General features: G+C 41.7%; 1 protein-coding gene across 8 annotated transcripts in view; it reads right to left on the bottom strand.

The window, feature by feature from the left end:
* The window catches only part of EIF4G3 (eukaryotic translation initiation factor 4 gamma, 3), a 105,097-nt gene that overhangs the window by 41,506 nt on the left and 47,542 nt on the right, over window positions 1–16,049 (bottom strand). For all 8 annotated transcript variants that reach the window (XR_774961.1, XR_774962.1, XM_010577195.1 and 5 more), the window contains 2 exons: window positions 10,515–10,623; window positions 3,841–4,698 (listed from right to left, as the gene is read on the bottom strand). Coding sequence is in view for 6 of the 8 variants with exons in the window: in XM_010577195.1 (XP_010575497.1) it covers window positions 3,841–4,698; window positions 10,515–10,623 (967 nt within the window). In the remaining 2 variants the exon portion in view is untranslated. The remainder of the gene's footprint in view (window positions 1–3,840; window positions 4,699–10,514; window positions 10,624–16,049) is intronic.

The raw sequence follows: 16,049 nt of genomic DNA, 5'->3' as shown, positions 1-16,049 counted from the left end.
CCTTTGAATTCAATGCGTATTAAGCTCTTTTGGCTTCCTATGTTCCTAGGAGTTCTGCCTGGGACAGACATCAATCTCTTATTTTCCTCTTTGCTTCTCGTAATAGCCATGATAGAAAGATTACATCAAAGGCAGGCATTCAGAACATGTCCTAAAGGCTTCAAGTCTCTGGTAGCGCCTTCTTCTTTAGAAATTCTACTCCACCAAAAAAATTTTTCCTGTTTTGTTCCCCAAGAAGTGCTGGTCTCTCACCACAGACAGCAAAGCTACTAGGGAAAAACCAGAATTTAGTAACAAAAGCAACTGCGTGTTGTTGATGACTTTTAACTGGAGCAATGTTTTTAGTAATGATCGCAGGCTGGGAGCCGAGTTCCTCTCTTGATAATATCTGTATTTCTTTTTCCTTGTAATGAAGATGAGTAGGAATTAATTATTTTAAAAGCTGCGTGCTCTTGTCCTTTGCAGATAACAGCTCTGCCCATCCTGAAAACCTCAAGATAATCGCTCCTGAGCAGGCAGGGAATGAGATCTGCTGCCTGCACACTCGCAATAGGGTGAACGTGTGTCTCCTGTAACCCCATATTTTGGCGAATGCTCAGAACAGAAACACAGTCAGCAGCAAGAAACCATCCACCCAGGTACAACATCTTGCTTGCAGAATAAAACACTGCGGTTCTCAGTGGTTTAATGCTCTGAAACCCACTAAATCTTCCCCATTTCATAGGGGATTATAAGCAAGACCAACGATGCTGATGAGCAGGCTATGGATGAACCGGCTACTATCAGACATTGAGATTGAAGCACTAAAATTGTTATCTTCATTATGCAGGCTAATACAACTTCAGACATTAAAAGTAGATAGAATATAGTCCAAATAAAAGAGGAAAACCAATATGCACTCCAATTTCTGCAAAATAAGAAGAGTATAACAGAGGTGTTCCTGTAGACATCTTCTGACCTTGGAAATCTGATGGAGACCTGATGCCAGTGGAAAAGAAAGAGCAGAGGTTTCCCCAGATCCCAAAACAGTCAGCTCTGCTCAGCTCTGGACTCCTCCTGCAAACACTGAAAAATTCATTTTCCTAAGCTGTAAAAAAGAACTGCTGGAGAATAAAGATGTTAAAGGGAAAGCCTCTGCAGTCTGAACATTTGTTTCTCTCTCTATACAGAGCTTGATGGAGCAAAAAATAAAAGTATTTTTTCTCCACCTGTTAGATAGAAGGTGTATTCTGTAAAACACTTGAGGAACAAGCAAATAATTTCATTCATCCCTGAAAAGCTGTCGCCTCCATTGCAAAATATGGGATACACCTGCAAACCTCAACAGTACTGCCCGACCACATCAGGGAGGAGGTGGATTAATGTGTCATTCAGAAACCCCCACATTTTTAGGCGGGCCAGATTATAAACTATGAAAAGGACACTGAGGAGTAAGTTCTGCAGCAATTAAGATTATTCTTAGAGGTCTTGAGTCTGAGTATCCTCCCAGTCAAATCAGATCAGCTACCATTAAAAGGAATAAAGTGGTATGATTTGTGGCCAACCCAACTGCTCTGTAATAAGTACACACTTCTGCTGAAAACCCCAAAGAAATATTCTTAGAAGTCACAGAGCTCACACTTACCACCACGTGTTTGGGAAGTTTCCCTTGTCCCAATTTCTATCGTAACTCCAGAGATCATAAAAAAAGATTCTTGGCCTTTAGTCCAAGAAAAAAAAAACAAAACACTATAGCCCTTTCTCCTTGCTCCTGAAGTTCAGCACCTGTATTTTCCAGCATATGGCAGAGACGTGCAATTCCTTGTTCAGCCTAGACAGACGTCTGATTTAGCAGTCACCTTCAGATTACATTATTTAAATCTCTCTTCCTCCCTCCAAAGAAGAATTGGAAAATTATTGCTCAAGAAAAGGTTGGCAGAGAAATGCAATACAGTTACACATCATTGAAGAAGGAGTAAAGCACAAAAAACTGACTTGGAGAGTATTTTGGTTTCCTTGAAGTACCAAGCTTTTAACAGTAACCAAAGTTTCAAGTGATCTTTTACATGACTTGAGAAATATTTGTTCCTCTGTTGCCAAAGCCAATCTATTGGCTAACGTGTACTGTCTAGCCTAATGACATTAGAGCATTAAAATTAATCTTCTGCATAATTAAAAGCCCAAAACACTGTAATTTTTTTTTTAATTTAAACGACAGGACATTACAAAGGAAGCAATAATGTTGCAAGCTGGAACCCGGCTGTGTAAAACCTTATTTACAGAAAGAGTCCCATTTCTCCACTTTGTAAGAAAATTAATTTGTGTTATGAAGTAGCTCAGATTGAAAGAACAAGTGCCAGAGCAGTGAAATGACCTAAGTAAAATAAAAATAGAAAAAGATTAACAGAAAATATCCCCGTGTGGCTGGTATAGTGAAGGGATCTTTCTGATCTTCTCCAGATATTGGATTTTATTTAAGATCCAGCATATTGACCTAGTGCAGCATTACACAAATATGGAACAAGGCCAATCTCAGCTTTTCATTTAATTTAATCCATAGCAGAGTGTAGCCCTAGATGTTACTGATACCATTACAGATCTATCACTTGCTTATGAAAGAATAAACTACCCCCCCCATTCTAAATGTTACTTTAAAAAAACCCCAAAAATCCAAATCACAGCCTACTGTTTCTCCTTTGTTTCTTGTCCAAACTTCACCAAATTCAAAGGATATATTTAAATAAACAACCTCAGCTTCACAGCTCTGAAAGGACTGCGAAACAGGGTGTAAAAGACACAACACATTCAAATGCTTTAACGCTGCTAGGCGTGCATAATAGCCACCATTATACTCCCCCCAGCAGTTAAATACAAGTAATTGATTGGTTTAACTTCTTGTCCACAGTTTCACTTCCAGGAAGTCCTGAAAAAAAAAGCAGTTTTCTATAGAAAATACAGCAAATAAAAAGACAGTTGTCTATACTAATCAATTTAATGCTAAATCAGCGATGCGATAGGGCACTGAAACCAAAGGCAGGTAACAACGCTCACAGAAATAGCCTGGATTTTAAAAGGCAGCTACAGAAATTTCAATTTTTAGTAATTTGTGACAAGTCCTTATGGCTCCCGAACTCAAGCACCTTGTTTTCTGAAAATTTCAAGAATAGTGAAATGAGAACAGCTGAGCCTAGTGAAGAGAAGGGGGAATTTCCCTTACGTGTTACTTTTGCAGAGGAAAACCAGATGCATCATTAATTAAGGCTGGGCAGATTGAGGTGTGTGACACTCTGTGCTTCAGTTGTTTGGAAGAGCTTTAATGGTTCATGTCATTTACCCACATCTGGTAACACCATGACACATTTTTATAGTTGGGAAAAAACCCCACCCCACTGGTTTCCAGAAGCTGCTGGCTCAGAAGGTTCACCCACAGGGCTTCAGGGTCTGAATGTTAATCTGGTTTAGGTGCAGGCTGATAAATCCAGAGCAACAGGTCCTCAAACCGACCAGTCATCTTGGAGAGAACAAGAGCAGCATCCTTTGAATTATCCTGTTAACACACTGGGGAGTGCTGCCCTGTATCACCATGACAGCAAAACGCTGGCAGCCTACATGAACCCAGCCAACCCTGGGACACACATCCACATCAGCTACCTCTTTTATGAACAATTATGAGGGGTTTTTTTTGTCTTTGCAAACAAAGATTAGCATTTTGCAATCCCAGTAATAGTCATGCAGCAGAATCAGATTTTTTTTTTTTTTTTGGCAGATACAAATGGAAACATCTGATGGAAGAACCACCCCAAGGACGCCTTTCCTTCATCCTCCAGTTTACTGCACACAACCACGGTGCCAAATGCTTACCTGGGACAGGACTCTTGCTCAAGTTTAAACTCTGAGCCTCCACGCTCTCCTCCAGTTGCCCATCTGCTTCTGTCTCTTCCTTCTTTTCAGTATCTTTTACCTCTTCGTTAAGAGTAGTTCTTGTGCTCTCCTCTCCTTCTAAATCTCCCTGAACAACAGGGAGGGCACTAGGAGATGGAAGAGGAGGCGGAGAAGGAGTTGTAGTGGTAACAGCAGCAGCAGCAGCAACAGAAATTGGAGGAGAAGGAGGCGGAGGGGTGGGAGGTGGGGTTGGAGGAGGAGAGGGAGCAGCGTGAAGAGCACTGGAAGATGGCACGCTTTCCACTTCTGCTGGAGGTGCTTCTGGTGTCTCCAACTCAACAGTCAATGGCGCAACTTCCATCTGGGCTACATCTACTACGCTCTCTGCAGCAGTTACTTTTTCACTAACTCCGTTCATTTCATTAATTAGATTAGTACTAGCAGTCACTTGAATATCACTAGATGCTACACTACTAGGCTCCTTGCACACCTCGGCATCAGCCTCTTCTGCTGGCGAAGGGTCTGATGTGTCTGTGCAGGGTGCGGCATTAGATATAGGCATTGCCTCCTCTTTTGGGGAAGCGAGTTCACATTTCTCCTCTGAGTCAGCTATGAATGTGGATTTACTAGAAACGGTGACAACAGCAGCAGCAGCAGAAGAAACAACTGCAACGGGAGCAGCCGGGGTTGGTGATGGAGCAAGAGGAAGTTCTGGTGGAGTTTCCACTGAGGTGGACTCGGTCGTCTGGCCAGCTTGATCTTTTTTCTCCCCAGTAGGTTCTGGTCTGAGGACTGGAGAAGAAGATTTTAATACTGGATCTGGTTTTGGCTTCTCTTCTGGGAAAGAAAAAAAAAAAAAAAAGCCAACATTACAAACAGCAAGTCAACTCCATTTTCCTCCACTGTATCTAAGCCACCTTGGTTCCCTTTGCCTGCATTCTGCTCACTTTTCAAGAAGCTCCGAGGAAGACACCAGAGGCACCTGAAGCTAATCTTTGCACCTAAAGGAAAAGTCCAGACAGCCTGCAGCTGGCAAATCTGAAAATGCAACTGCTGCTTCTATTTTTCACAGGCTTTGCAATAAATGGCCATCTTTTACGGGAAAAGGCATATAAGTATGTTACAAAATGTGGATTTTTTGCAGAAACTCTGCAGCTGAAAATAGAATTTTTCTTGACAGAAATTACAGAAGACAAAAATACGCTTTACTTGGATTCTGCCTCAAAGGAGCCCAGGGTTTTAACACCAAGACCTAGGCAAACTCACGTTCTAAAATGCAGGCAAACATTGCAGGCAAAGACACTGGCAAGAGCACCGGCAACCTGCAGGTGCTGTCTGCGACTGTTCTCCCTCTTTGTAAAACAGGGAAACTACTCCATGACTGATGATGGGCCATTATTTTATGGATGCCATGTGTCACGCCATTACTAATACGTGTGATGCATCTAGTTTATTTTTCCACTTGTTATTGCTCAACTCCATCACCCATCAGCACAGCAGACTAAAGGACACAATCCCCCCTTTTTTTGTTCTAAATTTCATCAAAGATACCTTTTCCCAAAGAAAGCAAAACCAAAAAGGGATTTAAGCACAGCTGCCATCAAAGAACAGCACCATTACCTCTTGATGTTTGTGGTCGGAGGGTATCAAGCAGGGTGGGAAAAGCACAGTGAAATATGCATGTGTGTCAAACCAAACCCCAAAATATTGTGCACAGAGATGTCCCTGTACTTATCCTGTGATTAGCAACAGACTTTGTGATACCATGCCTGCCATGACCATCACGCAGCTCCCAAAGGTCTGCTGCAACTCCAAATAACGCATTTATTCCCACTTCTTTTAAACAAAGTACAAGCCAAGATCCTAAAAGATCTTGGCTTTATGGGATCTTTTAGGATCTCTACTACACCCTCTCTCACCTCCGATTTGATGACAAGACGCACCTCCGTGCTACAACTCTGCAAGACGGATGAGACAGGTATCACTCAAAGTCAACGTACAGATGGCAGGGACTCAACAGTTCAGTTCCTAATCACCATTATGAGGTCAGCTTTTATCTGTCCTCGGGGAGGGAGCTCTGCTCTGCTCCACCAGCGCAAAATGCCCTGAGGCTTTCTGAGCACTGAAGCAACGTGGAACTCCTCTGGGACACTGCCACGACAGCAAAAAGTAATTCTGGAAAAGCCAGAGGCACAAAGCTTGCTGTTCAGATAAGGAAATCAAAGGCCACAACCAACCCCAATCATCAGAATTCAGGTAGAACTGAACAGGTATGGCTTTGCTTGGTCTTTTCCAGCTCTGGTGGCTTTCCATTTGGGGCTTATTCAACAGATAGGCTGAAGGAGAAAGGGGTTTTGAAGGAGAACTGATCTGAAACCGCTTGGAGCATCAAGCCCCATCTTTAGGAATAGCTAGAGCAATGAAGAATTTTGCTTCCAGCCGCTGACAGCCCCAGCAGCGTTACAGCGAGGACCACGGCCAAAGCAGTAGTTTATCAACTTAATGAGGCACGTTGGGAGACGGCTTTGGAAGAGGATGATAAATGAGGAAAAAAGATGGGAGAAAGTATCCCAACAGCTGATTTTGATTCTAGAGACTCCATGGAAGAAAAAGGGACACGGGAACTGGTTTAGAAAGGAAAATGTGTCACCTCCGATTTCTGGAACCTCCTTTGCAGACAACTCATGGAGCATTCTTGACATTTACAGCTCACTATAAACAACTGCCTAGATATTTTCTCCCTTAAGTCAAACGAGATTGCTCAAAAAAAAAAAAAAATTTGAAGTGTCTAGAAAAACATCCTGAATTCCAAAAGATAAAAAACACAGCAAAAATACACAACTGGTTTTTAAAACCAGTGGTTTAAACACACTTTCTTCAAACTGCACCTTATTTGGCCAATATATTAGCCACCAATACAGGCTGTGTGTGCAAAATTCAAGGAGAAAAGTAATCTGAGGAGGGGGAATTTCAGAAGAACAATGACCAGATTTGGCTAATGAGAAGTAAATCTTGAATGACCACCACTGAGAACAAATCTCAAAGTCCTGGCACAGGAACGTTCATCCCTGCCAACTGTTACAGAAACAGTCACGTGAAACAACATACAGTTGCGAAGGGAAAACAAAAATCAATGCAATTCATCCAAACTGAATCAGATCCCTTTTCCTAAATATGCCAAGATCATCCCTCACATTATATTTAGAAAGTATTTACTGGAAGCACTAGGCTGTTCAGGAGGAAAGGTCGCTCCATCAATAGATATTTTAAAAAAATCTCCAGATAAATACAAATCTTGCAAAACTACTCTTCATTAGAAATACTTTTACAAACTCAGCAGGACAGATGCTTACTATCTTCTCCATGCAAAGACATTAAAGCCAGAGAGGGAGCTGGGTTGCTGGGTGGTCGCAGTGGCAACAATTGCCCAGAGCGGTGGATAGGCAAGATTTTACTGGATACAGGAATTTGTTTCTGCTTTGCAGTGTTTATCTGAAAATAATCGCTGGGCTTGCTGCCATTTTTCCATCTTTTGTCCCGATGCAAACATTCACGAGGCGGTACAGATGCTGGCTTCGCAGGCAGTTTTTGGAGCACACGTTACTGAGTCATAGTGTCAGCGGAGGGACTGAAAGTTTTCCAAACTTCGGGATCTGACGTTAAACTATTTTTCACAAACTGTGTTATACATTCTCCATGTCTGATACATCGCAGGATTTGCGGAGAGTTTTAAAAAAATAATAATACTCCTCCAAACATCCCACTGAACCTGTGCAAGCTGAGTAAACGTGAACAGCCCTGATTTCATGCACAATTATACCCCATTACAAGTTCTGCACCAGCCTGGCCTGCAGCCAGGTTCCTGCACGCTCTGCCATCAGCTTGACCTGAATTCTCCAGCAATATCCTTGCCTTCTGCAGCCCGGCTGATATATATGCACCTGGGGCATCTATAGGAATGACAGCTAACTGCTTGCCCCAAAATAATGCCACTTTTCAAGGTATTACAGTAGCAATTCCTATATTCCTCCAAATCATGTATGAATTTTGAAGCCTGAAAAGCCAGAAGCTGCTTTAAAAGCAGCAAATGCCAAATGCTTGTCTTTTAAAGAAAAAAACAAGGATATTAAGTGCAATGCAATCCCAATTTCAGCCTCGCTAATGACTTCAATGCAAAAATAACAGGGACTGCAGATACTTGCAGTGAGAAATAACAGAGGCTGGGTCTGCTGGCACAGCACACATGCTCTGCTCCTGATCCCTAACCCAGCAAACGGGCCAAATGCTGCGCGCAGTTATAAATAACTGCAAAATGATCGCTGAATATCACAAAATTAGAATGATAGCTTTATACCAAACTTCAACTGATGCAAACGAGCGCACGAGGTGAAGGGCACAAGGGAGAATGTGATCCACTAATGAATGCGGCGGAGGGGTCTTAAGGGAAGCAATAATACTGGTTTTAATAAACAGTTGCTTGAGAAAGCCACGCAACCCTATCTATGACTATTTTTGTTTTGGAACAAAAAAACCCCAACATCAGGCACAATGTGAAAAATTATTTTGATACCTTGGCATATATTTCTGGAAAGATGTGCCCCCCAAGTCACTAGCTCTGTTTAAATAAATAATTTTAATGGTGTCTAAACTTCCTTCACCTTTAACTCGCTCTGTCCAGTGACTGACACCACTGCTGCTCTCCCCCACCCCGAGGCCACAGTCGAATGCTAATGGTGTTATTTCAGGGCTTACTCTTTCTCTGCAATGCTTACATAAATGTGCTCTTTAGCAATTTTTGGACTGGAACAAATGTTTGAATCTTTCTGGGATGGAATGGAGATAAACACAGGAAAGCTCATCAGTGTTAAATCCCAGTCCAAGCCCTGATTTATATTTAAACCAGCACAGTCAGACCTGTGTAACTAACTAAATAAAGACCACTTACTTCCAGTTGCCTACAAAGCGATGAAGTTAAAGAGCGAGAGAAGAGGGAGAAGACCCACTTGTCCTGGAAATACAAGGTTTTATACACAGGGTTGAACTACTGTGATGTAAAGTGCTGGATTTTACAGTTCAGCATCAACTTGCTTGAAAGGGCAGATGCATTTTGGTGCCTGCATCACGGTCATCAGTTGTTCGAGTCCCAGTGCCACCACGCACCTCGGCATGCTCAGAGCGTGTCCCTGGCAGCGAGTGGGACTTGGGCAGGTTGGCATAGTGGGGACACAAACACAGACCGGGAAGAGCAGCTGTGCCAGAGCTGAGCAGCAACGCACGGCAGTGAGCCTGCACGCTCTGTTTGGCCAGCACAATCACAGTCGATTTGATATACATTAAACCTACCGACAATTTTTTCAGGTGACAGAGACATCTAAGTTTTGCACAAAGATCTAGTCCCGCTTCAAGTGGGAGATGGGACCAGATGATCTCTAAAAGTTCCCTTTTCAACCATTTCTAGACACTGCAGCAGTTTAGACAGGTATCCGTGGAACAGTTTGCACTGAGGGAAAACCCTGAAGTCCACGCTATGGCTGTAGAAGAGCAACGTTTTCAGCAAATTTTAGAATCTGATACAAGTTAGCCTCAGGGATACTTCCCTTTACTTTCAAGCAGTGACTGTGCTGCTATTTGGATCTATGACTTCTGAAACATCAGAGGCAGCTTCTTTTCCTCTTTCCTAGAGCTGTGCTCCTCTGGAGCTTAGTTTTCCTCTAGCAAATACTGTGGGGGAAAAAAAAAAAAAAAAAAATCTCGGCAGGCTCAAAGTTTACAGGATACACTCATGAGTGAAAGATGGCACTTCTCGACTTCCATGTACACATCGTTGTAGGCAGAAACCTCAAAAGCTGCAATGCAGTGAATAACCAGGAAGCAAACAGTGGTGTCAACTCTATTCCAACACCAAGTCCATTAACACGACGACAGTATACACATTATTAACTACAGCTTTTCAATGGCTTTTAGGTGGCTATAAAATTTCAGCGTGGGAAGGGACTTGGCATGCTCCACCTTCCCTCCTGCAACACCTTTTCTTTGAACAGTTTAAAAAATCTCCCTTCAAATATCTATTCTTAGATATGAGAAGGAAATGTAATCACTTTAAGAAACTTTTTCCATCTGTGCCATATTTACTAAAGTCAGCAAAATTTGCTATGCCGCTTATGAGATACTTTGCACTCTAATGTTTTGTGGTTTTGTTTTTATTTCCTAATTAATATTGCTCATGTCCTGTAGGACAGGATACATAAGCAGCTCTGGAGGAGCCATATGATGCTCTGGTTACGTGCCATCACTATGGCTAGTTGTCCAAATGGTATAAAGACTCTCTGGCTAAGAGCATTTTACTGACAACACACTTGTTTCTAAAGGATGGCACGTGGGCGAGAGGAGGTGCATGCTGCTAGGTGCTCTGAAACAACATTTAGTACATATAAGCTTGAATACAATTATTTTTAACCAGCTTCATGTTGGCAAATTTCAATTAATTCCCTTAGCAACACATTGTTAAGATGTTCCACTAGAGGAAAAAAAGTCTTTCCCCTTCTATTTCTGCTGACTGCTTGTCTTCATGCCAAAAATATTTAAACTAAAACAAGAAAGAAGGGAAAAAAAAAGACTAAAAATAATCAGGAAGGAAATATCCATCAACAAACCTTGCTTCGGGTTGCTAGTCGCAGTGACAGGGGTGCTGGCAGCGAGATGGGTGTTCTCCACAGTCCCATAAACCACAGGGCTGTGCTCAGGGACCTGGCTGGACAGCTGCTGAGATTTGAAGTACAAAAAAGGGTGATAATGAGCGTGCGAACATAAAAACTAGCAACATGGAGCACAAGCAAGCAAGTGGGGAGACAAGAATAGGGTGGGATAGGAAAGAAAAACAAAAGGCAGGGAAAATAAAGAGAAAAGATACACAGACCGATTGAATAAATTCAAAAAGGACATGGGAAAGGGAGGGAGGAAAAGGCAGCAGGAAAAGGGGAAAAAGAGACGATTACTGTTAACAACAGCAAGAAAGAGACAGCACAGCACAGTTATTAACACACTTCATTCTCCGAATGCTTCTTCCAAGAGCAGCAGAAATGCTCCTCTGCGTAGTTTGCAAAAAGTCAGATATACACCAAGACTCCTGGACCTCTCCATAATTTAAATTTGCTTTTTGGACTTGACTCCTTTCTCAACTGATCAGTTATTTCAAACACCTTAAATATTTTAATATATATTTATTTATTTTTCTATATGTTTATTTATAGATAGATAATGTGTGTGTGTACATGCATGAATAGTGTATATATGTATCTCTGTGCACGCACACAGTAACTTGTTATTGCACTAGGAAAACAATCTAGATTGATTGTAACTGTGTGGTCATATTAAAAAAAAAAGTCCATTGCCTTCTACAGACTTACAGATGGTACCTGCTACGTAGTATGAGAATAAGACCAATTGTGCATCAATCTAAAGAAGAGCAGGAGGAGCTGGTTCCCAATCAGCACAGAGCGAGCTTGAGATATTCTATATATAAAAACCAAAACTGCAAGACCAGCAAAGTCATCAGACTGAAAAATCCATGGCCTGTTGCGGAGGCCACATATTCTAATCATGTCCCCACCATTACTGGGACAAACATTTCACTTGTGTTCATGAAGGTTCGATAAAGACAGAAAAAATCCCTTGTATTTTATCTCCAAATGTAAGGAAGACCTTGTGTAAGACTAAATAACTACACCAAACACACCCAAACTTATAGGTAAAGCACTTGTGTACGTTAGAGTGAACATAGATGGGGCAAGTCAACTATTCACATTTGCAAAATCCCCTTAAACACGCATCAGGGACCATGCACAGAAGAAAACAGGGCTAAATTTAAATTTAATACTCTGAAGTGGAAAGCCACGCAGCTTTTTGCAGATGGCTGTTCTCATCTAGCTATACATCCATGCTGACTTCTCAGAAGATCTACAGGAAAAGGGATTTTTAAACAAACAAAATACAGCAGAGTGCCCAAGACATGGGTGTCTAATTCCTTCTTTCAGACAGGCTATCAGAAATCCATGCAAAACTTATTTCCCTAAAAAAAGAAACTCTCTAGGAACCTGCTCGTCTTCCCGGGACTCTTTTTTGCTCCCATTTACAGCTTCTTCAGCTATTGCATCTGAACAGTACAGAATAAAGAATGAATTATCTTCGATTCAATGTTTTTCACCATTTCAGGCAACAGAAAGGTAAAGGAGGACTGTGGAAAAAGCACATCTGGAAAAACCAAAATGAAAAACTAGTAAGCAGGGTGAAGGGTTGAAATTTTATTTGGGATTGCTCCTCTTCCAGGAATAAGCCCAATGAGATCAGCTGGACTATGGATGAAGAATTGCATCCCTACCTCCAGCCAAATCTGAAGGAAGCCAAAGAAAACAGAGTTTTACAAATGAGCAGGTTTCAAGAACGCTTTCCCCTCACCCTCAGCAGATCACTAGTTTCATTTTATGAAAAATCTATGGATGAAAGCAGTGGGGAAAAAGGAGAATGTGCTAAGAGTCACAGGAACCAAATGAGACTAGTGGACAAAGAACTTGTAAGCCTAGAAACTTCTTGGGTCAGTAAAAATGTTTTCTTAAGGAATTTGGAAAACACTCATGGATTTTGTGGGAATGATATGGCAAAGCAATATAAATGGTACTTAAGTACTGACCCTTATAGGCTTGCCGTTTCAAAATGGAGCATTTAGAGACTTTCTAGGAAAAAAAAAACCCACTCAAAACTGCTCTCATGATTTATGATGCTAAAAGAGTTGCTCTGTGTTATTCTATCCTACCATGGCCTGTAGACCAAGCAAACACAAAGTGTGACAAACTCATTGATACTTGGAAGAGGTTTGCCAGGAAAATAAGAGCATTTCTTACTCTTTAAAAGGTGATCTTCTATGTAAGTTGGTGCTGAGTAAATACCATAGCCAGATTTAATACATGGTCCATTTAACTTCCCAGCAAAAAATATAGTGTGAAAAATAGTGTCCTGCTAAAAACGTATAAATAATATCTCCACTTACTGCCAGCTTCTCTTGCAGGAACTTTAAGCAATTAAGCCACCACTGTGGAGGTGCTGGAAGGCTCCACCTAAAGCACTTTTTGGTCAGCAATGCTGACCAAAGCAGGAGATACGAAAAGCATGGAAATAGCTAAAACCACATGGCATGAGTCTTGGCAGCGATGCTCATCTTTTGGACAAGTCCAACTTTTTTTTGATGTTAAGCACTTAATCTATGGAGAGAAGAGGGTGCTTCAGGCTTGTGTTATCAAAGTTTCGGGTTTTGAGTCAGTTAAAAAAAATAAAAATCAAAATTTAAAGAAAAAAAAAGAAAATTTTGAAACCTATTATTATAAAATGGCTTCTTTTTCAAATGTAGAATTTGGGACAGGGACTGGTCTACGGCAGTGGCTTCCATGCACTTCTTGAGCAAGTTTCTCCCTCTGTGCTTGTGTAATTTAAATAAAGAGATTACAGAACCAGATAGTGGCCATCAATATGAAAGAAGCATTACTAGCATTTAGCATACTTTGGACTGGGAGTCACTTTGACTAGATGATATTTCATCAAGCCTGGAGATTACACGTTTGCATTTTGAGTGTTCAACCAGATGAAATCTTACCACCCCCCCCAAGGTGCAGGGTTTGACCCAAAGAGGTGGTGGAAGACGACAACAGTAACGATAGCCCCCTCGCACCTATTCCAGGAGCTGCCCTAAACTGTGAGCATTTCAATAGGCAGGTATTTTCACAAGAAGTTCACACTCACTGTTCACAGCTTTTATCAGCTGGGGAAAGGGAATACAAAAAAAGCACTAGCACATTTCAAGCAAAGTTATGGCTGAATATTTAAAGTTTACTGATTTTAGACTGTTCAAAATTATAACATCCACCACTACTGGAATTCAGCCACTGAGCATAGTTGTTAAGGCATCATCTAATTTCATCCAAGATACAACACTTGCTCCAAAGAAATGAATTAGAGATGCTGTTGGGACAATAACTTTGAATTTCCTGGTTCAAGTGGGCTTAAATTTTCAGTTATGTTACACTAATGAACTTTTTCTGGTGAGCACAATTTCAGAGCTCTTCTGTGATTAACAAATGTGGTTCGAAGTACCTAACCAAAACAAAGCCTGGATATTAATCAATGAAGTATTTGCATACCTGACTTGGAGTAGATGATTGGACATCACTGCTGTGCTCTGCATATAAATTACAGCTGATAAAAATTCATGCTTATTAATCTCCTCTTGAAAAACATTTATTTCATCCTGTTTGACTTAATTGTAGTATCTTAAAATAGATTTCAGACTGCAAAAATGAGCCGGTAAGTGCCTGGATTAGCTGCACCATGCATAAACATAATCTGAAACCCTGGCTGTTTTCAACTCTTCCCCACTTCTAATGGGGAAAGTCATTCAGCATGAAGTAACAGGAAGAAGATGTCACCAGCACTCCAACGTTTTACATCGCTAGTATCTTCTCTCATGGAAAACGCTCAAAAAGAAGTTTAAATGATTCTATACGTAACCAGCTCTTGGCTCTCTTTCCTTCCAGCTGTAGTTGCAAATCATCAGACCGCTCTTGGGCAGAAAATAGCTTTTTCCAGTCGAGCATTGCAGACCTTGTTGCAAAAACACAGCTAGACAGGAATTGCTCAAGCATGGTGCCTTGCTGCTGCTTGCTGATGATGGAGACCAGGAGGAGAAAGCAGGTGACCCAAAGCACATGGTGATGCCTTCATGCGACAAAAGGATTCGACTGAACCAGGGGAATGGCCAAAAGCCGTAACTATCCAGTTGGTCTCAACAGAGGGGAGATCTGCAGGCCAGGCTCTTATTTCATCTCAGTGATCCCAGTTACACTTTTACTGGCTCAGCTGTAACCTCAAGCCCCTGCTCCAGCACAATGGGTGTCTTAAGGCAAGCTTGTGCTTTTGCCTCAGCACAGGACAGTCAGCAGAAAAACTCTCCAGATGCAGAGGGGAAAGTAAGGTTTCAGCTCAGAAAAGGCTGTTTCACCTAAAAGCCAGCAAAAACTGGTGACATTAAACAATGAAGAACTTGGAAGAAGAAGAAATTGCACCCCAGCCTCATCCAGGCTCTGATCTAAAGCCCACCCATCACTCAGAGAAGCTTCACTTCTTCTAATCAGGCCCCCAAGCAGTGGGCAACAACCTCCAAAAAAACATGGCCAACTTCCAAGGCTTGTGCCAAACCATAGAGTTTCTTCTCCAATTGTTCAAAAAATTTTAAGTTTAGCAGCCTGTGGCTTAGCACCATCTCTCCCAAAAGAGAGATGGAGAACCAAGATGATGTATGAAGCAAACAAACAGCAGCTACACCAAGCCGGCAGCTGGGAAGAGGACAGCAGCTGCCATGCGCCTCCTCTCCATCTCTGATGCTATGGGGAGATGAAAGAGGCATCGCCTCTTCCTCCTGCAGGTGGGGAAGAGTAGTCAGAGGATAGAAATCATTTTCTAATTAGATAACGCAGCCACTTGCAGCCCCAGCGGTTCACGTCATGGTGAACTTACGTCCGCGTCAGGACTGCTGGTCTGCAAGTCCGAGCATGCTCTTTTGGCCCTGGGTCAAAAAGGACTAGAATAGACCTGGATGTCCAATCACTTTAATTTCCAGACGTTACACATGGACTTCTCAGATGAAGCAGGATACAGAGACTTGGAAGGGGTCAAACTCAAATGTGTGTGACAGGAAGAGATTTATGAGCTATGGAAAATGTTGGTTTGGGATATTTATGCTTTTTCCTACATGAGAAAAATGCATTTTTAAGGTTGAACACAGGGACACCAAATCTGTCATAGATTTATCACAGTTCTGTGATAAAATTCCTGAGCTACAGTCATTCTGGTTACTCTAAAACAACACTACTAAGGCAGAAAGACATTAGTATGGACAGTGATGCAACTGAAGATATATAATCGATCACATGCATGATATGGACTTTCCTCAGGTACACAAGACTCTAACAGAAACACCACATTTCTCACAAATGTACTGGCTTCTCCTTTAACACTGAAAGTCTTTACAAGCTCTAAAATCTACTGCTTATACAAAACCAGGGATGGGCAACTTGTAGCAGCACTGCAGCTCCACATTTTACAAGCTACAGGCTGGTAAAAATGACCAAACTTGGGGGGGGGGG

Source organism: Haliaeetus leucocephalus, unplaced genomic scaffold (genome assembly GCF_000737465.1).
Source record: "Haliaeetus leucocephalus isolate CR32 unplaced genomic scaffold, Haliaeetus_leucocephalus-4.0 Scaffold556, whole genome shotgun sequence".
NCBI lineage: Eukaryota > Metazoa > Chordata > Aves > Accipitriformes > Accipitridae > Haliaeetus > Haliaeetus leucocephalus.
Note: the sequence above shows the minus strand (reverse complement) of the source record. Positions and strands in the feature narration are given on the sequence as shown.